The sequence below is a fragment of the Chrysemys picta genome, chromosome 1 (assembly GCF_011386835.1).
Source record: "Chrysemys picta bellii isolate R12L10 chromosome 1, ASM1138683v2, whole genome shotgun sequence".
Taxonomy (NCBI): domain Eukaryota; kingdom Metazoa; phylum Chordata; order Testudines; family Emydidae; genus Chrysemys; species Chrysemys picta.
This window is the reverse complement of record NC_088791.1, coordinates 272,522,087-272,547,459: the sequence shown is the minus strand read 5'-3', so window position 1 is coordinate 272,547,459 and position 25,373 is coordinate 272,522,087. Positions and strand designations below refer to the sequence as shown.

The window sequence follows — 25,373 nt, the reverse complement described above, 5'->3', positions numbered from 1 at the left end:
TCAGCATCTCTCTGTGAGGTCACCACCTTTGACCAATAGGCGGAGGTCCTGCAAAAGGCCTTTGTGATGTCACTGTCACACCCACCCATCCCCTGCAGTGCTAATGTCCTGCCACAGGCCAGACCCTTTGGAGGTTTGAGCTACTCTCTGTGGATCACCCCACTCAATGAGTGTTCATTCTAGGAAGCAAGCCGGCTAGACAGTAAAACAGCAGAGGCTGCTCCCAATGCTACACTCGGTTTCTCAGAAATGAGTAGAATTTATGGGCAGAAGAGACAGTTAGAGCACCTAATCTGATCCCCTACATATCACAGGCCTTTCTGCACCATATGGGGCAGGCAGAGCTCTGCCTGGGCGCAGGGGGAATGGGATGGGGGTAGATCAAGGAAAGAGGGGAGGGGAATGGGTGTGAGGGAAAGAGCTCCTGTCCCAGATGAAGGAATTTGGGGGCAGAGGAAAGGACCCTGCTCCACAGAGAGGGGAGAGGGTTTCTGTGAGTGCCAGGGGGCTCCATTTCCCCTTCCACTAGCTCCCCATTTACAGAGAGCCAGAGCAGTACCTGCAGCAGAGAGCGGGAGTTGCTGGTGTCCTGGGAGGCACAGGCCCTGCAGCTCCTCGGGCACCTGGCGCAAGTGCCGCATGATACGGAGCTGGCGCATCACATTGGCCGTGACGTCCTCCTGCTGCAAGGGAATGAGAACCTGTCTGAGACTCAGACGCCTCCGAGGAATCAGGGGGGATTAACGGCCCCTGGAACCAGCAGCATTTCCACCAAGCCTCCGCCCACCTCTGAGGGATGGATTTCCCCTCCTGACCCCCAGGATGGAGTCTTGTTGTCCTTCCTAGTGACCTCCAGTGGCAACCCCCTTCCTTGTACGGGGAGCTCCTGCCACTTCCCCCTCAGTGCCCCTGACAGCTGTTCCACCTCCAATCCACAGCTCAAGTTCTCAGACCCCTCTCCTCCAGCCCCATGCAGGTTGGGTAGGGAGGGGACTGTAGCGGGGGGGGGGGCAGGAGGGATTCTGGCAGCAGTGAAGTGGGATGTGGGGAGGTTGAGACCTTTCCTCAAGTCACCCCAGCCAGTAATGCTGAAGCCGCAGGATGGCAGCCCTGGTGAATGGGACGGATCGGCAGCCCCTGCTGACTAGGGTTACCATACGTCCGTTTTTTCCCGGACATGTCCTGCTTTTCGGCAATCAAACCCCCGTCCGGGGGGAATTGCCGAAAAGCCAAACATGTCCGGGAAAATGCTGGCCGGGTACTTCCTCTCCCGCGGCTGCTCTGCTCCGCTCCTCCCCTCTCAGACTTTAAGAGCCGAGCTGCCCGAGCCAGCGCTACTTGCTTCGGGCAGCACCCCCCCTTCCTCCAGACCCCGAGCCGCCGGCCAGGCACTTCCCTTCCCGGGCTCCAGCTGAGCTGCTCCGCTCCTCCCCTCTCAGACTTTAAGAGCCGAGCTGCACGAGCCAGCGCTACCGGGTGGGCGCTTCCCCTCCCGTGCTCCAGCTGCGCTGGGGAAGTGCCGGCCGGGGGCGCAGGGTCTGGGGGCTGCACGGCAAACCGTGAAGCCGGTAGCGCTGTGGCAGCCCTCTCCCCATGGCTGGGAGTGGGAGGGAGGAGGGGCGGAGTTAGGGCGGGGAAGGAGCGGAGTTGGGGCGGGGCTAGGGGTGGGAAAATGGGCGGGGCCAGGGCCCGTGGAGGGTCCTCTTTTTTTATTTATTAGACATGGTAACCCTACTGCTGACTGAATCCTCCTGTTCTCTCCAGAACGGGTCCAGCCTTGCCAGCAGCAGGGCAAGCGTCCCCTGCCCATGTGCCTCAGCCCTGCCTGGTCAGACGCCATCACCCGTCAGTCCTTGGCCTCCCAGGCTGCCAGTGATGGGAGCAACTCTGGGTGGTGGCTCGGGTGACACAGACACCAGACCACTAGGAATTGGGTGCGGCCCTGTGGGACAGGAGAGTCTCGCAGAGGGCACTTGGGGGACTCTCCTGCCCTTCCCAAGAGCGATAGCACCCTGTCCTAAGAACATAAGTCTGGGATGAGGCAAAGCTTGTCATTAATTAGCCTGGCTAAAGAGCTGGCTGGAGCTGCTCCGGGGACAAGCTGGCTCGCTCCTGCTCATGGAGGTGAATTCATCTCCCTTCCCAGGAGCACCTGCTCTCCCTTTCATTCCCCACCAGGCTTCTTGTGCCAGGCCAGCGAATGGCCACAGGATGGGAATGAGGCCTGGGCCGCGCCCCAATCTCCTGAGTCTAATGCAGCTGCTCACCTTGTCCCCCATCAGCTGCTGGGTTTCCCCCAGGAGGGAGTAGGTGACAGGGAGAGAGACACACACACACACATTTGTCCTTCTGGTTGCAGGGCTTGTGTCCTTCCAATCCCATTGGTGGCTGCACAGTGGGCAGAGTCCTCGCTGCGTGCCCGGCCCAACAGAATTGCAGGGCGTGGTGTGGAACACAGAAAGAGATAGAGAGACTCATCCTCCAGCCGGGGTCAATCTGAGAGAAATTGGCTGGGGTCCCAGTCTCACTCTTCTAGCGGGTGCCATTTCCCAGCTGGGTTCCTTACTCCTCTGGTGCAGCAGCAGCTGGTAGAGCCGGTAAACCCCCTCCCTGGCCTGCCGGCTGATGTCCTTGGCTGGGTCACTGACGGACAGAGCTAGCTGTGCCATGTGGTGACCCATCCTGGGGAATTCCGCTGAGTTCTAATGGACGGGAGAGGGAGAGGGGACTCCATCAGCATTTTCCTGTCAGCTCCCAGTCCCCCCCGGGCCAGGACTCTCCTTCCCCTCAGCCCCTCTGCAGGGCCCTCCATGAGGACTTGCTTCCCCAGCTGCTCCAGGATGACAGGGAGGCATGAACCTGGAGCACAGTCCCCTTAAAAGCCCAGAGTCACCACTTAACTAGGACAAGAAGAACTTGACTCAAGCCAGGCTCACTCTCTGCTCTGACTCTGCCTCCCCAAGAGGAACACTCCTAACCCACAGCCCCTGCAGCAGCAGATCCTACAGCCCGTCGGAGCCAGATCACCTACGCCTGGAGTCAGGAAGCTGGGGTCAGAGGTCACTTACGTCAAACTCAGGGAGGGTGATGGTGAATCTGAGCAGGGCAGTGCTGCTCTTAACGGCCCTGGCTCTCTCTCGCGGCACCGTGGACACGATCTAGTAGTTAATGTGCTGTGGGGAAAGGAGGCATTGCACTGACTGCCCTGACCAAGGATGCCCACTTGGGGCCCGGCTAGGAGGACAGACTGGAAAATGGATCTAAGAGTGAAGGTAAAATTGTCCCCACCTCTCTCATCGGGCTCACCTCCAAGATGTACTGGAGCCTGTCGGTGTCTGGGGACTCTGCCAGCAGGTTCCCCAGCATGGCATCCAGGAGGTCTGGCAAGACCCTAGGCGGATCCTGAAAGCAAGGGAGAGCCATGGGTCAGAGTTAGGGAAAGTGGGGCTACACCTGCCACAGGATGGGAAGTGGGGTCTCTGGGAAACACTGGTGAGACCCCCAAACACATATCCTGGCCTCTCTCATTCACATCCCACTGCAGGCAATTAGCAAGGACTCATGGCAGGATGACAGCTGGCTCTTCAATCCATGACTTTAGCATGATCTACCTGCACTTGGGTGGTGTCCTTCTCCATGCCCAGGGTGAAGACGGCATGCAGGGCAGCTCAGAGGAGGTGGGTCTCCAGCTCTGGCTCCACGGCAGGTGTCATAGTGCTGGCAAGAGAGAGGAGCCGGTATTAGACTGTGCAGTGCGGGGATGGGACTGGCACCAACACGCAGGTGAAACTGCAGGGAAATAGGCACAGGCTGGCGAGAATGGAAACTGAGGCACCGAGCCAGGGAATGACAAGGCCAAGGTTTCTCAGACAGACAGTGGCAGGGCAGGAATAGCCCCTGTTCCCTGGACCCTGCTGCCCCTCCTGTATCTGATCCTGGGAGTGAGCCTCTCCCCAAAGCCGTTGCAATGTTACTGGAGTGAAAAGAACAGCCCAGCCAGGAGAGAGTGACCCTTCCCCGCACCTCTGCCAGAGGAGCCACCCTTGGGCGGTGACCTGGGAGTGGGAGGGGCAGTGACTCCCAGCCCTGCGCCTGAGTTTCCTATTGACCTGTGGGACTTTGGGTAAGTTGCTCCCCGCTCTAGGCTCTGTCCCCAGCAGTCAAATGGGGATTTCATACTTTCCCACTATTGGAAAGTGCTGGGAGAATCCCCCAGCAAAAGCTGCTCTGACAGTGCTAAGCAGCATCTGACCATTAGAGGTCGGAGCGCACTGCCCAGGAGAAGGAGTGTTTGGTTCTGGGCTGTTGGAGTACGGGCTTGCAACCATCTGTGCACACATATTATACTAATTGCATCTAGACCACATCTCCCTGGTTTGTTTGTGAGAATGTCCTTATTAACACCAAGATGGATCACATCTACTGTTTACTTCACTAGGCCCGTAACCCTGCCAAAGAAGGAGCTAGGATTGGTTTGGAATGATTTGTTCTTGACAAGTCCATGCTCACTAGTCCTAAGAACCAAATTGTCCTGTAGGTGCTGACAAACTGATTGTTTAATAAGGGGTTCCAGTATCTTTCCAGGTATGTTAATGGATGGGAAGACGTTCTTTTTCAGGGATCTCTGACGAGAACTGGGGCACAGCACTTAGTTTGTTGAGGCCATAAAATGGAGACAGGCACCTCTTCTCTTCTCCCAGCACCCCAGATACCTAAAAGGGTGGGACTCACATCCCTCAATGGGCTTAAAAAAGACAATGGTTACAATGTGGCCCCAACCATTTCTGGTTTCTGCAGACTAGATGTTTTAGCAAAGTTTAGAATTCCTTGGTGCTCAACACCGTGAAACTCCCCTTTCTCCTTCACAAAGGGCTTTAACGCCCCTTATCTCACCCAGGCTCTCGACTGCCCAAAGTTGGAGAATTGTCCCTGTTCCCACTGCAGAGCACCCCCCACGACACACACACAGAGTCCTCCTGGTGGTGGGAGGGGAACAGAGGAAAGGACAGAAGACTTAAGAGATGAAGAGAAAGGAGGAAGGGATGGAGGAAAAGGTAAAACAAAAAGAACAAACCCTAATGTCCCCAGTGATTCTAAGGGACAAAATCCCAGGTGAGGAATAAAATTCGACCACCTTAAGCTAGTGTTTTCCATGCCTAAAATTCAGCTGGCGCCAGATGCATCAGACTGAACAGGTTCCAAACCTCTCGGAGGCTCTTACCTTCTAAACAGGGACGTCTGTTTTCTAGTAAAATCAGGAAAAAGAAAAGAGAAAACTCAAAAGAGGTTCCTCCTGGCGCTCATGTACATGAACCTAAATACTCTCTCAGTCCTCAAAGAGAGACCTCGAGAAGGAGACTTGCTGAAGCAAAGCTACAGGGGACTCTGAGGTTTCCCTGGCCCTGCGCCCCTGTCCTGCCTGGCTGATGTCAGCATCTCTCTGTGAGATCACCACCTCCCCAGCACCTTTGACCAATAGGCTGAGGTCCTGCAAAAGGCCTTTGTGATGTCACTGCCACACCCACTCCTCCCCTGCAGTGTTAATGTCCTGCCACAGGGCAGACACTTTGGAGGTTTGAGCTACACAAAGAGGAGATACTTAGATCTCAAAAATTAGATAAGATGTTTCAGTCTGAGCTAAGTAGGTGCTGCTTTTAACAATTGCAACATAATAAAATACAAATAAAATAGACTATTTCAGCCATTCTATTATGTCCTAATCTGATCTGAGTAAACAGGATAGGACACCTCATCTTATGCACTGCTCCTAGTGACACTCTCCAATAGATCCCCATTCTCCACCTGCCGGGAGGTAAATAGGGCGGATTGTTATCCCTACTTGAAAGAGGGAGAAGCTGAGGCTGAGAAAGGAGAATTGACTTGTCTTAGGTCACACAGCCAGTCCGTGGCAGAGTTGGGAATAGGACCCAAGAGCCCTGATTTTCAAACTAACCATCGGATCTTGAATTTCAGACATTGAATGACCTGAATAAAGTGCTCTCAAGTGAGTTCCAGACCAGCAAGAGTTCATAGTAATTATTCAGCAAGTATTTTAGGAGAACTGGAATGTTAGAGAAAATAATGAACTGCAGAGACGCAGCAAAATTTGTCGAACATATGACTGGTTATGACTATTTACTTGGTCTTAAAAGAAAACAACAGGGACCTGAGTCTCCTCCCTGTCAATAACCCCCTGCTCAGCCAATCAGGGTAGAGACCGAGGGGCGGGAGGATGAGGGTTCTCACCAGAGAGCCCAAAGGATGGCCCAGGTCACCGCTGAGGATCACTGTCTGAGCACTATTTCAGCCCCACATTTTTCGGTGGACCTCCCACAATGGGAGTTGTAGAGCAACCCCCATGACACACACACACCCCTCCTGGTGGTGGGAGGGGAACAGGGAAAGGACAAAAGAAGTAAGAGATGAAAAGAAAGGAGGGAGGGATAGAGGAAAAGGTAAAAGAAAAAGGACAAACCTTAATGTCCCCAGAGATTCTAAGGGACAAAATCCCAGGTGGGGAATAAAATTTGGCCACCTTAAGCTAGTGTTTTCCATGCCTAAAATTCAGCTGGAGCCAGATGCAGCAGACTGAACAGGTTCCAAACCTCTCGGAGGCTCTTACCTTCTAAACAGGGACGTCAGATTTCTAATGAAATCAGGAAAAAGAAAAGAGAAAACTCAAAAGAGGTTCCTCCTGGTGCTCACATACACGAACCCAAATACTCTCTCAGACCTCAAAGAGAGATCTCGAGAGGAGACTTGCTGAAGCAAAGCCACAGGGGTCTCTGAGGTTTCCTTGGCCCTGCGCCCCTGTCCTGCCTGGCTGATGTCAGCATCCCTCTGTGAGGTCACCACCTCCCCTGCACCTTTGGCCAATAGGCCGAGGTCCTGCAAAAGGCCTTTGTGATGTCACTGCCACACCCACCCCTCCCCTGCAGTGTTAATGTCCTGCCACAGGGCAGACACTTTGGAGGTTTGAGCTACACAAAGAGGAGATACTTAGATCTCAAAAATTAGATAAGATGTTTCAGTCTGAGCTAAGTAGGTGCTGCTTTTAACAATTGCAACATAATAAAATACAAATAAAATAGACTATTTCAGCCATTCTATTATGTCCTAATCTGATCTGAGTAAACAGGATAGGACACCTCATCTTATGCACTGCTCCTAGTGACACTCTCCAATAGATCCCCATTCTCCACCTGCCGGGAGGTAAATAGGGCGGATTGTTATCCCTACTTGAAAGAGGGAGAAGCTGAGGCTGAGAAAGGAGAATTGACTTGTCTTAGGTCACACAGCCAGTCCGTGGCAGAGTTGGGAATAGGACCCAAGAGCCCTGATTTTCAAACTAACCATCGGATCTTGAATTTCAGACATTGAATGACCTGAATAAAGTGCTCTCAAGTGAGTTCCAGACCAGCAAGAGTTCATAGTAATTATTCAGCAAGTATTTTAGGAGAACTGGAATGTTAGAGAAAATAATGAACTGCAGAGACGCAGCAAAATTTGTCGAACATATGACTGGTTATGACTATTTACTTGGTCTTAAAAGAAAACAACAGGGACCTGAGTCTCCTCCCTGTCAATAACCCCCTGCTCAGCCAATCAGGGTAGAGACCGAGGGGCGGGAGGATGAGGGTTCTCACCAGAGAGCCCAAAGGATGGCCCAGGTCACCGCTGAGGATCACTGTCTGAGCACTATTTCAGCCCCACATTTTTCGGTGGACCTCCCACAATGGGAGTTGTAGAGCAACCCCCATGACACACACACACCCCTCCTGGTGGTGGGAGGGGAACAGGGAAAGGACAAAAGAAGTAAGAGATGAAAAGAAAGGAGGGAGGGATAGAGGAAAAGGTAAAAGAAAAAGGACAAACCTTAATGTCCCCAGAGATTCTAAGGGACAAAATCCCAGGTGGGGAATAAAATTTGGCCACCTTAAGCTAGTGTTTTCCATGCCTAAAATTCAGCTGGAGCCAGATGCAGCAGACTGAACAGGTTCCAAACCTCTCGGAGGCTCTTACCTTCTAAACAGGGACGTCAGATTTCTAATGAAATCAGGAAAAAGAAAGGAGAAAACTCAAAAGAGGTTCCTCCTGGTGCTCACATACACGAACCCAAATACTCTCTCAGACCTCAAAGAGAGATCTCGAGAGGAGACTTGCTGAAGCAAAGCCACAGGGGTCTCTGAGGTTTCCTTGGCCCTGCGCCCCTGTCCTGCCTGGCTGATGTCAGCATCCCTCTGTGAGGTCACCACCTCCCCTGCACCTTTGGCCAATAGGCCGAGGTCCTGCAAAAGGCCTTTGTGATGTCACTGCCACACCCACCCCTCCCCTGCAGTGTTAATGTCCTGCCACAGGGCAGACACTTTGGAGGTTTGAGCTACTCTCTGGGGATCACCCCGCTCAATGAGTGTTCATTCTAGGAAGCAAGCCGGCTAGACAGTAAAACATCACAAGCTGCTCCCAATGCTACACTCGGTTTCTCAGAAATGAGTAGACTTTATGGCCAGAAGAGACAGTTAGAGCATCTAATCTGACCCCCTGCATATCACAGGCCTCCTGTCTATCACAATAGCTACTTTTGGGGCAAACACATTCCGGAAAGGCATCTAGTCTTTATTAATGACATCAAGAGATGGAGAATCCACCACTTTCCTTGGTAGCTTCTTCCTGTGTTCAATCATCCTCGCTGTTGAATATTTGTGCCTTATTTGTCATAGGAATTTGTCTCTTTTCACCTTCCAGCCATTGGGTCTTGTTCTGCCTTTCTCTGCTAGACTAGAGAGCCCTTTAATCCCCAGTATTTTCTCTCCATTAAGGCACATCAACACTTCAATGAAGTCCCCTTCAATCTTCTTTTGATAAGCTAAACAGGTTGAGCTCTTTCAATAGCTCACTAGAAGGCATTTTTCTCCAGCCCTCAGAACATTTGGTGGCTCTTTGCTGCCCCAGCTCCAATTTCTAGGACCATCTTTTTCAAAGGAGGACACCAACACTGGAGGCAGTATTCCAATAGCAGTCTCACTGCTGCTGTGTCACCTCCCTATCCTACTCACGGCTCTGCTCCTTCGTCTAATGATGGCTTTAGCCCTGTTCACCACAGCATCACACTGGGAGCTCATGTTGAGTGGCTTCTCCACTCTGGCCCCTAAATCCTTTTCAGAGTCACTGCTTTCCTGGATACACGTCCCCATTCTGGAGGTGTGGCCGGCGTGCCTTGTTGCCACGCATAGGACCTTGCATTGGGCTCTGCTCAAACTTGTTTTCTTTGAATGGGTCCAGCTGGCCGAATGAGCCAGATCGCTCTGTATCACTGCCCTCTCCCCATCAGGAATTACCACTCTGCCTGTATTTTGTCACCCCCCAATCTTATCCGCAGTGATTGTATGTTTTCTCCCAATTCATTGATAACAATTCTTTTAAAAAATTAGTCCTTGAGAGCTTCTTCAGACCCTTAGTACCCAGGACCTGCTCCCCAGAGCACAGTGAGAAATGCTGTCCAGCCCTGCTGGTACATAGGGGATAAGCACAGAACAAACGTACCTTTAGGAGCTGTGTTGTCCATAGGCTCTGAACAACATGTGGGGGTCAGCAGATTACAAACGCACGACAGACCTGTAGTGTAGACAGGTCCCAACTGTGTCTCGGTTTCCCACCCTGTAAAATGACGAGAACAAACAAAACCTTGATTAGCTCCATTTGATAGCTGGGGAAACCGAGGCACCCAGCGGTGCAGAGACTCGCTCATGGTCCCAAAGCCAGGAATAGAAAACAGTAGATCTGATAGCCAGGCCTGGGACCTAACCCTGGTTTTCCTGGCCTTGCTGCTCTAAGTTTAGTCACAGCCTCCATGTCTTTTCCCCCGTGTCCCTTAACCCCACGTCACTGCAGAAGAGAGATTTTCTGGTAGCCAGCTGGCTCTCCTGCATGTGGATGTCGTTCCAAAAGACATGCTCTGGCTCAGTCCCATGCTATGGTTGGCTGAAGGAACCACTTGGTCACATTCTAGGCCCTGAGTTATACAGGAGGGGCGACTAGATGCACATAATGGTCCTTTCTGACCTGAACCTCTATCAATCGCTACATTTTCTGCTGCTAGGAAGAGAACTCTGGACCTATTTTCTCTCATTCACTTTTAGTCGGAATAATTTCAATCCAGGCCAAAGGATTTCCTCTTCCATTGTGTCTTCAGCACTTTTGCGAGCAACCAGTTACTGTTACCCACAGGTTTCCAGTTTCAACCTGTCCCAGGGTGAGATGGCCAGGAAAGGGGTTGGAGCTCAACTGCACCTGGCCCAGGTGATGCAGCTCCCTAGGGTGAAGGGAATAAGTGTGGGGGTCACGTGACAAGACGCAGCCTGTGATTAGGACCCAGGCCTGCTGAGAGATAGAAGGGCAGCCTGTGCTCAGCCAGGAGAGAGACCCCAAGGGAAGCAGGCATGGGAGGGGCTTGGAGAGTCCTTTAAAGGTCAGGGACAAGCTGGGAAGGGGCCAGGTTGAGCACTAAGGACCAGGCCCTAGGAGGGAAAGACAGGGCAGTTTAGGAGATGGGGCAGATAGTCCAGTTGGTTTCGGCTCCCAGGACCAGACACCCAGAGGTGAAGGTGATTGTCGGGGCTTCTGTCCTTCTTCCCCAGTGTAGATTTGATAGTGGAGAAGACTGATGCCGTAAGGGGGAAGTGAGTTACCCCAAGGTCACCCAGTGAGTTTATATCACGAATGCATACTCGGAAGGATCCAATAGAAACATGGATTTTCCAGTCTCTTCTTTCTAGGAGTCCCCAGGGCTAAGGTAAAACCCCTGCTGCCCCTCCCCATTCTGCTCACCTCCAAGATGTGCTGGAGTTTGTCTGTGCTGGGGGGTGCTGTCAGCAGGATCGAGAGCTCGTCATCCATGTTCTCGGCGCAGGCCTTGCTCAGAGCCTGCCAGCGGAGGGAGACCAGGGGTCAGGAGCCTGCATTAGCACCCGTGTGCCATTGATCAGGAGCTGGCTGAGGTAAGTGCCGCCTGGCTGGAGCTCGCACCCAGAAACCCTGCCCCAGGTTGGAACCCCCTCCCACACCCAAATTCCCTCCCAGACCTCACACCCGGCACCCCAACCCCCTGCCCCAGGTCGGAATCCCCTCCTGTACCCTAATCCCTCCCAGACCCCACACCCCCACCCGTAGGGTTACCATACGTCCGGATTTTCCCGGACATGTCCGGCTTTTGGGGGCTCAAATCCCCGTCCGGGGGGAAATCCCCAAAAGCCGGGCATGTCTGGGAAAATCGGGAGGTCAGCCGGCCCGCGGGGAGCCGGTCAGCCGGGCCGGCGGGGAGCCGGGCCGGTGGGGAGCCGGGTCGGCCGGGCCGGCGGGGAGCCGGGCCGGCGGGGAGCCGGGTCGGCCGGGCCCGCGGGGAGCCGGGCCGGCGGGGAGCCGGGTCGGCCGGGCCCGCGGGGAGCTGGGTCGGCCGGGCCCGCGGGGAGCCGGGCCCGCGGGGAGCCGGGCCGGCGGGGAGCCGGGTCCGCCAGGCCCGCGGGGAGCCGGGTCAGCCGGGCCCGCGGGGAGCCGGTCAGCTGGGCCGGCGGGGAGCCGGGCCCGCGGGGGGCCGGGAGCCGGGGGGGTGCGCCGGGCCGCCGGGGGCCGGCAGTGCTGGGCGGGCCGGGGGTGGTCGGCCGGGGCCGGCACCCCAGGGCCCGAGCTGACCCAGGCTGGAAACGCCGGGGGGCCAGCCTGGGCCGCGCCTCCTCCCCCCACACCCTCCTTACCTGCTTCAGGCTTCCCGCGAATCAAATATTCGCGGGAAGCAGGGGAGGGGACGGAGACTTTGGGGAGGGGGCGGGGTTGGGCGGGGCTGGGGGCGGGGCTGGGGGCGGGGCCGTGGAGTGTCCTCCATTTGGAGGCACAAAATATGGTAACCCTAGCTTCACTGGTTCCACGGGTCCTTCTGGCTCCATCCCATAATTCAGTCCCTCTCCTCTGGCAATTTTCTGAAAAATCCATGCTCCAAACAACACTTTTGGACACTCTGGCATAGCTGTCTCAGAATGCGCTACTATAACCATGGTTGTAAGAGGTACTATGTAGGGAAGCAACAAAATCATTCTGGGAGGGAAAGGGCAGAAATAGCTCTGTGGATCTGCTAAAACACTGAAAAGCCATTTAACATATGACCGGGCAACTTGCTTCTTGCAGTGGAAACACCCACACAGTATGTGTTGTGTTATGTTAGTTGGATACAAAAGGTTAAGTGATTTATCAAGAAACAGCCTGGAGTTTAAGCTTTGACTCTGAATTTTCCTTGCATTTGTAGCTTAACTAAAAACAAGTTGATTTTTTTTTAAATAATCAAAACAAAAGAAGTCTCGGGGGGGAAAACCTTCCATGTCATCTGACAAACATGGCTTGTAGTACAATAGTGATGGAAGCTTAATTAAAAAGCTTTAAGAGATACTACTTTGAGAACATACATCCTTTATAGTAATACTCAGTTGTCTGTTTGTTTGGTTTCTGTGAGCAGCAAGTGCCATCTACAATTTGGATCCAATCTGGAGAAGTGGCATGTCTTTTGTACTGCATTCCTCATAGCTTCCAAAAAATAAATAAATGTTGTAACCTAGTCTGGCAGCCTTGCTCCTAAGTTCCCAGTGACCTTTGGCTAACATCCTCACAGCATCATACAGAATGCTTTCTGCCCTTTTATTACTTGTTATTACAAGTTATTACATGACTTGTACTTACTCTTGACTCAGCATCCTCTGAAATTTAGGTGCAATTTCCTTTCCTCTGTGGTACCAAAAGGATAACTCTGTCACAAGTCATCAGATCCAAATCTAGTTATCTTTAAGAGAAACAAAGTGTGTGGGGTTTTTGTTTGTTTGTTTGTTTTGTTTTGTGTTTTGGCATGCAGTAGAAACAAAGAAGAAAAATCAACACAGTAAACATTAAGCAGAGTGTAAACCTTAGTAGGTCAAATTAATCCCTACTATAACTCAATATACGTCACTGGAGTTACTCTTTAGCCCATCTCATTTAATGACTATGAAACATCTAGCTAGATAGGCTATATGTTTAGTTATTTAGTATGGTATATATGAAAAGGGTTTGTTCTGACTCAATGTATAGGCTATCTATGTGAGACACGTACTTCAGATGTACTTCTTTCTCCTCTCTTTGGTTATAGTCTCTTCCCCTTCTGAGGCAATAATAAATAGTCCAAAATTCAGTATACCATAGCATAAGTGACAACTGTGTTATTTGAGTCAGTCCCTACTAGAATAATTTCCTCCTGTTTCATCCTAAATTGATTTTGAATATAGTGGAGTTACATCAGAGGTTAATTTGTCTCTTTGTGTTGTGTAACAGCCACCTCTCATGAGTCATCAGCAAGGTTTGAATTCACGAACTTCGGTACTAATGCACAGAGCTAAAAGAGTAACGCCATTAGGATTTGATCCATAGCCCCAGGAAGTCAATGGGTATCTCTCACTCCATCCTATTTATATCATCCACCTAAACTTAACTTTGTCCCTTAAAAGTGCAAAAATATATGCAATGAGCTTCTAATTAAACCTTTCCCTATCTACCTTATCATAGGGCAGTGGTTTTCAAACTGCGGGTCGGAATGTAAGGCACTGGGTCACGGTGGCTCTGGTCAGCACCGCCAACCGGGCTGTTAAAAGTCCCGTCGGCGGTGCTGCTTGGCTAAGGCAGCTAGTCCCTACTTGTTCTCATACTGCGCTGCGCCCCAGAAGCGGCCAACAGCAGGTCCAGCTCCTAGGCGGGGGGGCCACGGGGCTCCGCGTGTGGCCCTTGCACCAAGCACCGGCTCTGCACTCACATTGGCCGCTGGGTGGGGAGGTGCCTGTGGGCGACAGCTGCACGGAGCCGCTTGCATGCCTCCACCTAAAATCTGGACCTGCTGCTAGCCATTTCCGGGACACAGCACGGTCTGCGGTGCCAGGTCAGGCAGGAAGCACCCCCGCTGTGCCGCTGACCGGGAGTCGCCCGAGGTAAGCCCGTGCCTCTGCCCCAGCGCTGAGCCCCCCACATACCCAGTGTGACAGGTTGGATCACAGAAACCCCCTTCGGCTGCCAACTGATGTGCGAAGACTACTTCTGCCCCTGCTTACCCTGCCCTCCCAGCTTGGGACTTCAATGCCCTGCCTGGTTTGAGTCAGACCCGCTAGCCTGCTGCAAACCCAGACCCAGGTCTGAACCACGTTCCCTAACAGCTGTAGGCTTAAACTGAAAGCAGTTTAAGAAGTGCTCCTTTCTTAAACACTCAGATGCCCAACTCCCAATGCGGTCCAAACCCGAAATAAATCTGTTTTACTCTGTATAAGTATAAGGGTAAACTCATAAATTGTTCGCCCTCTATAACACTGATAGAGAGATATGCACAGCTGTTTGCCCCCCCCAGATATTAATACATACTCTGGGTTAATTAATAAGTAAAAAGTGATTTTACTAAATACAAAAAGTAGGATTTAAGTGGTTCCAAGTAATAGCAGACAGAACATGGTGAACTACCACGCAAAATAAAATAGAATACGCAAGTCTATGTCTAATACAGTAAGAAAACTGAATACAGATAAAAAACTCACCCTCAGAGGAATTCCAGTAAGCTTCCTTTTACAGACTAGTCTCCTTCTACTCTGGGTCCAGCAATCACTCACACCCCCTGTAGTTACTGTCCTTTGTTCCAGTTTCTTTCAGGTATCCTTGGGGGTGGAGAGGCTACCTCTTTAGCCAGCTGAAGACAAAAAGGAGGGGTCTCCCAGGGGCTTAAATAGACTTTCGCTTGTGGGTAGAGACCCCCTCCTCTCTCCTATGCAAAATGCAAGATGGAGTTTTGGAGTCACAAGGGCAAGTCACATGTCCATGAATGACTCAGTTTTTACAGGCAGCAGCCATTGTTTACATGCTACCCTGAACGTCCTCAGGTAGACTTCTTATGTTGATTGGAGCCTTCCAAGATTCATCGTCCATTAAGTATTTCTTGATTGGGCACTTAATTTGCACATTCCTTTCTCAAGAAGCTGACCAAATGCTTTACTAAGGCTACTTAGGGCTTGGCTACACTCGAAACTCCAAAGCGCTGCCGCGGGAGCGCTCCTACAGCAGCGCTTTGAAGTGCGAGTGTGGTCACGGCGCCAATGCTGGGAGAGAGCTCTCCCAACGCTGCAGGTACTCCACCTCCCCAAGGGGTTTAGCTTACAGCGCTGGGAGGGCGGCTCCCAGCACTGGGGCACTGTTTACACTGGCGCTTTACAGTGCTGTAACTTGCTGCGCTTAGGGGGGTGTTTTTTCACACCCCTGAGCGAGAAAGTTGCAGCGCTGTAAAACGCCAGTGTAGCCAAGGCCTTAGAAATCAAGCAAGTACACAGCCAATATTCATAACTTTGAATACAACAATGACACATACATACAAAGAGGATGAATAGATTCAGTAGATCATAACCTTTACAGAGATATGTTACATGGCATATGTAGCATAAAACATATTCCAGTTATGTCATATATACATTCATAAGCATATTTCCATAAAGCCTTATGGGGTGCACCGTCACACCCAGAACCCCCTTCTGCACCCCAAACACCTCATTCCTGTCCCCACCCTGTAGCCCTCACCCCCATAACCCCAACCCTCTGCCCTAGCCCTGAGCCCCTCCCACAGCCCAAATCCCTCATTCCCAGCTCCTTTGGGTCGCGGGCATCAACAATTTTCTTCAACTAGGTTGCCAGAAAAAAAGTTTGAAAACCACTGGCTTAGGGTATCACACATTTTAATATAAATTTTACACTGTGTGTGTATGTATCTAAATTTTTTATATATTACTTTTGAATTTCCCCAGGAAACACCCCCGGGTTCTGCTCTATTGTCCCCTCCTCCCTGCAAAACCAACATAAGAATACTAAAAGTCAATTCTCACCAAGGCCAACACAACAAAGCCCCAACTGATCCTGTAAGCAGCTCTGCTTGAGTGGACCCTTCCACCACACAGAGCCCCACTGAAGTAATAGCGATGCTCCATGGAAGCAGTGTGCAGAATTGGGCCCCATATTTGGAGTTTCTAGGCCATGCTGCTTTAGAGATATAAAGAAGCCAAAAGAGTAGGGTTGTCGATTAATCACAATTAACTCACACAATTAACTCAAAAAAATTAATTGCGATTAATTGTACTTTTAATCGCACTGTTGATAAAATACCAATTGAAATTTATTAAATATTGTGGATGTTTATCTACATTTTCATATATAGTGTATTGTGTGTTGTTATTGAAATCAAAGTTCATATTATTTTATTACAAATATTTGCACTGTAAAAATGATAAACAAAAGAAATAGTATTTTTTAATTCACCTCATACAAGTACTGTAGTGCAATCTCTTTGTTGTGAAATTGCAACTTACAAAAATAGATTTTTTTTTGTTATATAACTGCATTCAAAAACAAAACAATGTAAAACTTCAGCGCCTACAAGTCCACTCAGTCTTACTTCTTCTTCAGTCAATCGCTCAGACAAACAAGTTTGTTTACATTTACAGGAGATAATCCTGCCCTCTTCTTATTTACAATGTCACCAGAAAATGAGAACAGGCATTCGCATGGCACTGTTGTAGCTGGCGTTGCAAATTATTCACGTACCAGATATGCTAAACATTCATATGCCCCTTCATGCTTTGACCACCATTCCTGAGGACATGCTTCCATGCTGATGACACTCATTAAAAAAATAATGTGTTAATTAAATTTGTGACTGAACTCCTTGGGGGAGAATTGTATGTCTCTGACTCTATTTTACCTGCATTCTGCCTTATATTTCATGTTATAGCAGTCTCGGATGCTGGGTTTGCATTTTTTTTACTTTTGATACAATATACACTGCACATGTTTTGGGGAAAATGCACATTTTCTTTACAATTTAATTTTTACAACACTAGCTACATTAATTTTTACACAAGGTGTAACTATTTTTTTTTAAACACCGGGTAAAGACTATTTACTTAACATATAATTTAAAGGGCTATTTTCAGAGGGTTTTACCAGAGACCAGAGACTTACCTATCTGCCTGCTGACACTCTAACAGAGAATTACACAGAGAACAGAGGGAATTATGGTTTAATTACCAGAGACTCACTTATTTGCCTGCTGACACTTTAACAGAGAATTACACAGAGAACAGAGGGAATTATGGCCTAATAGGATTCTATTACAGGAATTTTTACTAATACTGACTGCTACAGGGGACGGGACAGAAGGATCTCAATTCGACTTTAGAGCTTCATCGCACGTGATGGCTTCCACTCTGAGGAATTACGAATGAGAGGCTCAGTTCCGTCCACACACCTAACGCCCAAATGTATAAGACAGAAATTTATTAACCGGTTAACCAGACCAGAACTAGATAGTGTCTTCTTATTTTATTAGGACTCACCTTATCGGAGCACGAACCCTAGGGGCTGCGGTGAAGCAGAGAAAAGGGGCGAAACACCTTGTTGGCGCCGTTCTCAATTCGCCGCAGCCGTCCGGAGTCCAATGTCCGAGCTAGGAGAGTCCCGGCGGAGTCGCCAGAAACTGTGACCGAAATATCGGGTCCACCTAGCTGAGAGCCAATAACAGCCAGACAGGGATAAGGAGGAGTTGCTTTATTCTGCAGAAGAAAGGAGAGCTTTGCACTTTAGTACAAAAACTCTGTCTTACACACATTTTACAGATTCTTTATACACATTTAAACAAAGGTCCTTGCAGTGTTAACACTTGATTGGTGGTTGTTAGACCCGTGCTTTTGCTATCTGGTCAGTGAAAACCGGCTTGGGACCAGCTCCAACTACTTTAAGGCCTTGAAGGGAACACAGTTGAAAAGTTCAGGCTACTGTGTACTTGAAATGTCTGCTTCCCCCTAATGGCCACTGGTTGACATAAAGGCTGCTCTGTTAAGGGGGGGTCACTAGTAACTTTCACACCACCAAAAAAGAAAATCAACCTTCTGCTGGTGACATCAACTCAGATAATGAAAATGAACATGCGACAGTGTGCACTGCTTTGGATTGTTATCAAGCGGAACCTGTCATCAGCATGGATGCATGTCCCCTGGAATGGTGGTTAAAGGATGAAGGGACATGTGAATCTTTAGCACATCTGGCACGTAAATACCTGGTGACACCGGCTGCAACAGTGCCATGAGAATGCCTGTTCTCACTTTCAGGTGACATTGTAAACAAGAAGAGGGCAACATTATCTCCTGTAAATGCAAACAAACTTGTTTGTCTGAGTGATTGGCTGAACAAGAAGTAGGACTGAGTGGACTTGTAGGCTCTAAAATTTTACATTGTTTTATTTTTGAATGCAGTTTTTTAGGTACATAATTCTACATTTGTTCAACTTTCATGATAAAGAGATTGAAAAATACTATTCATTTTTTTTTTACAGTGCAAACACTTGTAATAGAAAATAAATATAAAGTGAGCACTGTACACTTTTTATTCTGTGTTGTTATTGAAATACTGGTAATTATATTTGAAAATGTAGAAAACATCCAAAAATATTTAAATAAATGGTATTTTATTATTAACAGTGCAGTTAATCACAATTATTTTTTAATCGCTTGACAACCCTACAAAAGAGTTAGAAAAAATGTCAAAAGTGAAGTTCAGATACAATTTTCAAAATTGCTCAAGAAACTCCCAGCTACAGTACGGGAACAAATCTACATGGACACACCCCCAGAACCCCGACCAGGGGTATTCTATCTGCTACCCAAGATCCATAAACCCGGAAACCCTGGACGGCCCATCATCTCAGGCATTGGCACTCTGACAGCAGGATTATCTGGCTATTTGGACTCTCTCCTCAGACCCTATGCTACCAGCACTCCCAGCTATCTTCGAGACACCACTGACTTCCTGAGGAAACTACAGTGCATTGATGTTCTTCCTGAAAACACCATCCTGGCCACCATGGATGTAGAAGCACTTTATACCAATATTCCACATGAGGATGGACTACAAGCTGTCAGGAACAGTATCCCTGATGAGGCCACAGCAAGCCTGGTGGCTGAGCTTTGTGACTTTGTCCTCACCCACAACCACTTCAGATTTGGGGACAACTTATACCTTCAAGTCAGTGGCACTGCTATGGGTACCCGCATGGCCCCACAGTATGCCAACATTTTTATGGCTGACTTAGAACAACGCTTCCTCAGCTCTCGTCCCCTAGTGCCCCTCCTCTACTTGCGCTACATTGATGACATCTTCATCATATGGACCCACGGAAAGGAGGCCCTTGAAGAATTCCACCTGGACTTCAACAACTTCCACCCCACCATCAACCTCAGCCTGGACCAGTCCACACAGGAGATCCACTTCCTGGACACTACAGTACAAATAAGTGATGGTCACATAAACACCACCCTATACCGGAAACCTACTGACCGCTACACATACCTACATGCCTCCAGCTTCCATCCAAGACACATCACACGATCCATTGTCTACAGCCAAGCCCTAAGATACAACCGAATTTGCTCCAACCCCTCAAACAGAGACAAACACCTACAAGATCTTTATCAAGCATTCGTAAAACTACAATACCCACTTGGGGAAGTGAGGAAACAGATTGACAGAGCAAGACGGGTACCCAGAAATCACCTACTACAGGACAGGCCCAACAAGGACAATAACAGAACACCACTGGCCATCACATACAGCCCCCAGCTAAAACCTCTCCAGCGCATTATCCACGATCTACAACCTATCCTGGAAAATGATCCCTCACTCTCACAGACCTTGGGAGGCAGGCCAGTCCTCGCTTACAGACAACCCCCCAACCTGAAGCAAATACTCAACTACACACCACACCACAGAAACACCAACCCAGGAACCTATCCCTGTAGCAAACCTCGTTGCCTACTCTGTCCCCATATCTACTCTGGCAACAACAGCATCAGAAGACCCAACCACATCAGCCACACCATCAGGGGCTCATTCACCTGCACATCCACTAATGTCATATATGCCATCATGTGCCAGCAATGCCCCTCTGCCATGTACATTGGCCAAACCGGACAGTCCCTCCGCAAAAGAATAAATGGACACAAATCGGATATCAGGAATGGTAACATACACAAGCCAGTAAGTGAACACTTCAATCTCCCTGGTCATTCTATTACAGATTTAAAAGTCACTATCATTGAACAAAAAAACTTCAGAAACAGACTTCAAAGAGAAACAGCAGAACTAAAATTCATTTGCAAATTCAACACCATTAATCTGGGCTTGAATAGGGACTGGGAGTGGCTGGCTCACTACAGAAGCAGTTTTTCCTCTCCTGGAATTGACACCTCCTCATCTATTACTGGGAGTGGACTACATCCACCCTGATTGAATTGGCCCTGTCAACACTGGTTCTCCACTTGTGAAGTAACTCCCTGCTCTCCATGTGTCAGTATATAATGCCTGCATCTGTAACTTTCACTCTGCATCTGAAGAAGTGAGGTTTTTACTCACAAAAGCTTATGCCCAAATAAATCTGTTAGTCTTTAAGGTGCCACCAGACTCCTTGTTAATTTTCAAAACATCAGTTTAAAACTCCCCTTCTGTGTTTTTATTAATTATTATTATTTTTAAAGCAGACATCCCAGAAGAATCCTACACTGGGGTAAAATGTAAAAGTTAAAATGTCTGGAACAGGGCTTTCTTTTAGAGAAGTTAAGAGAAAGAAATCAGTCCTACAATGGGAGCTGGCCTGGGGCCCAGTGGGGAGTGTGTGTAAGGGGGAGCCCAGTGGCGTGTAAGGGACTGGGAAGGGCACAGGGACGTGTGAGGGGCCCACCGGGTACAGGGGTGTGAGGCGCATAGGTGTGTTGGTGTGTAACACGGGCTGGGCCCCGACGTGCACCCCCCGCTTTATTATATGCGTCACGGGCGGCGCCCTCACCTTCGTGCTCCTCCGCAGGGAAGTGGCTGTCGCGCCCCGCCCCCGGAAGGCGGGTCCGAGGCCGGGGGGCGGTGACGGAGCGAGGGGGCCGGCTCCGGTTCAGAGGCAGCCGCATCCGGAGGGGGAAGGCAGGGCCCAGCCGCTGAACCAGGGCGGTAGCCGCGAGGGGAGAACGAGCCAGCGAGCGGGCGCGGAGGAGCCGGGGTTGGGCCGCGCCACTGTCTGTCCGCGGGCGGCCGGGATGGATCACCACCAGCCCGCCAGCCGCTACCAAGTGGTGAGTGACCGGCCCGGCTCCTTCCGCCGCGCGGGGATCCCCGCTGCGGCCCAGGCGGCTCTGCGGGGCCGGCGCGGGGGGAACTCACCGCGGCCACTTCCCCGGCGGCGGGGCCTGTGGCCGGAGCCGGAGAGCTCGCACCCTGCCCGAGCCTCTCTGCCCCGGGCGTGGCGGGACGTGGAGCTTCCGCCCCATGGCTGTCACGGAGGAGCCGGCCTGGGTCAGTCTCGTTGCTGTGTTGTTTTGCTGACGCGGGAGGGGAGCCGGGGAGCCCGGCTTGTTGTGGTGGCTGTATCGGGGTCAGGGGTGGTTACTTCACAGCTTCCGCGAGGGTGGGACGCTTGGAGGCCTTAGCGAAATGGCTCCGTAGCGCTTAACCTTGATCCCCTTTCGTGTCCCGGCGGCCGAGTGCCTGGCACGTAGGTCGTCCTCGCCCAACCCTTCTCCTGGCTCCTGAACAGCCTTATTTTTGGAGAGTTGAGGGGAAGGGGAGGGAGGCTTCAGCGCTTCTGAAAGTTAAATCACAGACCGATGTCTCCAGTCATTGCTCGACAAAGATTTATCCAAAGGAGTGAATCTCAAATTAATGACTTATTTTTATATCTGCCTGGCATTGAAAACATGGAAGGGAAATGAAGAGGGGCAGGGGAATTTCCCCAGTCCGGCCTTCCTTCCTTCATATGTGGGCTGGAGTGAATTCGTGTTTTTTTTTCTTAAATCCTTTTCTGGGTAATCTGTAGTTACCTGGTTCGGGGATATGATTTCTTGTATATAGTCTCATTGGGAGATTTTCAAAGAATCACGTTCAGTTGCTTCTAGATTAAATACACCTTTCTCACTGTGGTGTTTCTCCCTTCCCCAAAACAGTACATTGTCAATGGTGACACTCCATCCTGAATTGATTGTATTATGTCTCTAGTCCCACTACCTATATTTAACATCACATACATTATGTTTGTAAAATGTAGGCTCAGCAATAGTCGCAAGAGTGAGTTAGAGCAAGCCTGAAGTTTTAGCCTTACTCAATAACTTCTTTATTTTTTGTGGCTTTTAATCATATTTTTAAAGGACCATAATGTTAAAAAAGGTTAATTTGTGTGATGAGTCATAATTATATTTTATTAATATGAATTGTAACTAATTCACTTGTTGTCCAAACTCAGAAGTAAATAATGAAAACAAACTAGTCAGTTTCACTTATATTTAGTCCATTTCCTAGTCTTTCTGGATCTCAGAACCTATTTGGATGTAAACATTTCTGCTGCATTGTTTGCAATCCAAAATAAATGTAGATATTTGTGTTGAGATAACATTTTTAGAGTCCTAAAAACCTCTTTTTTCAGAACCCACAATGGGGTAGTTGTTAACTCTCCCTTTGATAGATGGGATGTCTTTCACGTGTTACTTGAGTGCTTAACTTGGGGACAGTGCTGGATCCCCATCTGCTCTTGGATAATCACACTGCAGCAGTGTCCTGGAACGTTTTTACCACCTGTACTTTGCCAGCAGCCTATTTCTTTCTGACATAGGCCTTGCTTCTGTGATTGATGCCTTTGTCACGTCGAGACTGGATTATTGCAGTGTATTCCATGGCTACACCTTAAATCATTCTAAAGAATTTGACATGGCCCAAATTGTGGCAGCCTGCTTGCTTACATACACTGCAACCAAGAGGCACTATGTTAACAGTGCTCTTTGATTTGCACTGGCTGCCTCTTGGTTTTCAGGTGGAATTCAAGGTTTTATCTTTGATCTATAGAACATTACAAGGAGAGATTAAAAAGACTGGGACTATTCTTCTTGGAAAAGAAAGGACTAAGGGGGGTATATCATAGAGGTCTAAAATCACAAATGGTGTGGAAAAAGTGAATAATGAAGTGTTAGTTACCCCTCCATGTAACATAAGAACCAGGGATTACCCAGTGAAACTAATAGACAGCAGGTTTAAAACAAACAAAAGGAAGTCTTTACGCAATGCACAGTCAACCTGTGGAACTTGTTGCCAGGGGATGTCATGAAGGCCAAAACTATAACTGGATTAAAAAAAGAATTACGTAAATTCATGGAGGATAGGTCCATCAATGGCTATTAGCCAGGATGGTCGGGGTGCAATATCCTGCTCTGAATGTCCCTAAGCCCTTGATGCTGGGACTGGATTTTGGGTTGGATCACTTGATGATTGCCCTATTGTGTCAAAGGGAATTAATTGGTCTAGCATGGGCCACTGTCAGAAGACCGGCTACTTGACTAAATGGACCTTTGGTTTGACCCACTATGGCCTTTTTTTATAGTCAACAAAGACCTTGCATTTTGATCCACCTAGTTATAAAAAGGGGAGAGGGCTGCTGGTAGAGAGTTCTTCCTTCTGAAATACCCCATTGCTCCAAGGTCTCCATGGTCTGAAACAGCCTTCTTGGCATACTGTAAAGCCCATCTGAGCAGAATTGGCAGAGGGCGGACATTGTTGAAAGAGTAATTCGTATGGTAGGAGTTTGAAGTTATATTAAGCCAGAGTGACATCGTTCTCCCACTACGAGAAAGGGACCAAGTTACCTTCTCCGTTGGATCATATGAATTGGTACCATAAACTCCCTGAACATTAAATCTCACCAAATGAGGGTCAATCCATCCTCATCATCATATCCACTCATTATACCCCACACCCAAACATAGCCACTCTATGAACTTCATACCCTCATATCTCAATACCTGTACTTTGACCCATCAACCTTTTACCCCCAATCGGGGATATTGCAGATTATGTATTCCTTATGCCACGTGATCTTAAACCAAACTTTGCACCCTCGATAATCTGTACGTTATTCCCTAGTAACCAGAAACTTCTATGCTCAAACTGTTCACTTTTTTTTAACATCATCTTAATAAAATTTTTAATTCATTTGATTGATGTGTGCATGATGGAAGGAAGAAGCATTAGTCAGCTTGTTTTGCATGTCCTTTTGTTTTTTAAATATGAATAAGGTGCCCAGATTTTTGGATGAGTGCCCTTGTGGGTGGAGTTCCTACAAGTGCAATTGAAATAAATGCAAGAGGTAGTTCAAATAGCTCACCACATAAATTACCTGAAAATGACTACATAAAGGTTAATGTAAATGAATTTTGTAATTATAGCAATTTTTGCTATTAACTTCATTCAACTTTTTTACATTAAAATAGTGTGCACTGAACTTGGATTAGGTCACAGTGAGAATAACATGCTTAATTTACAGTATATGCCAACAAGAGCTCATTTTGAAAGGGCTATTGTTGTATCATAGGAAGGACCATGACTGTTTCAGTCATATTTTATCCTGTCCATCAGCATGCAGACCTGACACTATCAACTGTATCAAATACAATTGTGCACATACTGTAATGGCTCCAAAGGGTGGAAGAACCAAAACTGTTTTAGATTCACTGTACAATATTAGCACCTTGCCATGACAGCACATAATCTTATTTTGAAGATGGTAATAGGCGTTTCTAATACTTGGTTTTGTGAGCCTCCCACTCCCTATTGCTAAGCTCATTAAATCCAACCAGTACCATAACTGCATTGTGTGTATCTTTTTTTCTTTTTTCTGGTATGATAATAGCAAATATGGATTTCTTTTCTTTTCTCTCTCTCCAGCTCTTTGAGCTGTTTTCTCCCCAACCTTTCCTCTTGCTGTGACTCCAGGATATTTTTTCTGGTAAATACATCAGGATGATGAATTAATTCTCCTACTATTGTTGACTGAATAATTAATACTTCTGTGGCTTTTGAGGAAGTAGATCATCAACTTCCCGTAAAAAGTTTTTCAAAAAGATCATTTTTGTTCAGTTTAATGAACATTAAGTTACAATTTTAACTCAACACACACTGTTCTGCATAAGAACTTTGACTCCAACATTTCCTTGCTTTATTTCTTTGACAGAATTTATTGAAGATTCAAAATATTAAAAGAACAAAACTTTCTCTACCATTTTTGGATAAAAATACAAATATATTTTTAATATGTTAAATTGCAGTGTTTTAATGGTTGTATTTGCAAATGTATCAGGGGAGGGGGAGAGTTGCAAACTAAGACCCATAAGTAGATCAGAGTGTTATGTAACTTTCTCTCTCCTAGGACATGTGTAATTGATAATGCTCTCTATACCTCCTTTTCTGTTGAACTTCTGCTGTGCTGT

The 25,373-nt window shown here is 48.6% G+C and overlaps 1 protein-coding gene and 1 long non-coding RNA gene across 6 annotated transcripts in view; one reads left to right on the top strand and one right to left on the bottom strand.

Moving 5' to 3' along the window:
- Positions 1–1,660: 1,660 nt before the first annotated feature.
- On the bottom strand, positions 1,661–21,059 carry LOC135980842 (uncharacterized). Of its 2 annotated transcripts, XR_010597739.1 has the most exons (8): positions 20,924–21,059; positions 14,589–14,812; positions 12,724–12,823; positions 10,828–10,923; positions 9,544–9,657; positions 3,612–3,717; positions 3,307–3,402; positions 1,661–2,702 (listed from the first exon to the last, which is right to left on the bottom strand). It is a non-coding gene; the product is annotated as an uncharacterized LOC135980842 (long non-coding RNA). The 2 variants fall into 2 exon arrangements; XR_010597740.1 differs by lacking the exons at positions 1,661–2,702; positions 20,924–21,059 and adding an exon at positions 3,077–3,173 and having other exon boundaries at positions 14,589–14,729.
- The window catches only part of NDFIP2 (Nedd4 family interacting protein 2), a 66,791-nt gene continuing 62,327 nt past the window's right edge, over positions 20,910–25,373 (top strand). For 3 of the 4 annotated variants that reach the window (XR_010597738.1, XR_010597737.1, XM_042861667.2), the window contains exon 1: positions 20,970–21,200. Coding sequence is in view for 2 of the 4 variants with exons in the window: in XM_042861667.2 (XP_042717601.2) it covers positions 21,165–21,200 (36 nt within the window). In the remaining 2 variants the exon portion in view is untranslated. Of the gene's footprint in view, positions 21,201–25,373 lie in introns of all 4 variants that reach the window. The other variant, XM_005307663.5, reaches the window with a different exon arrangement.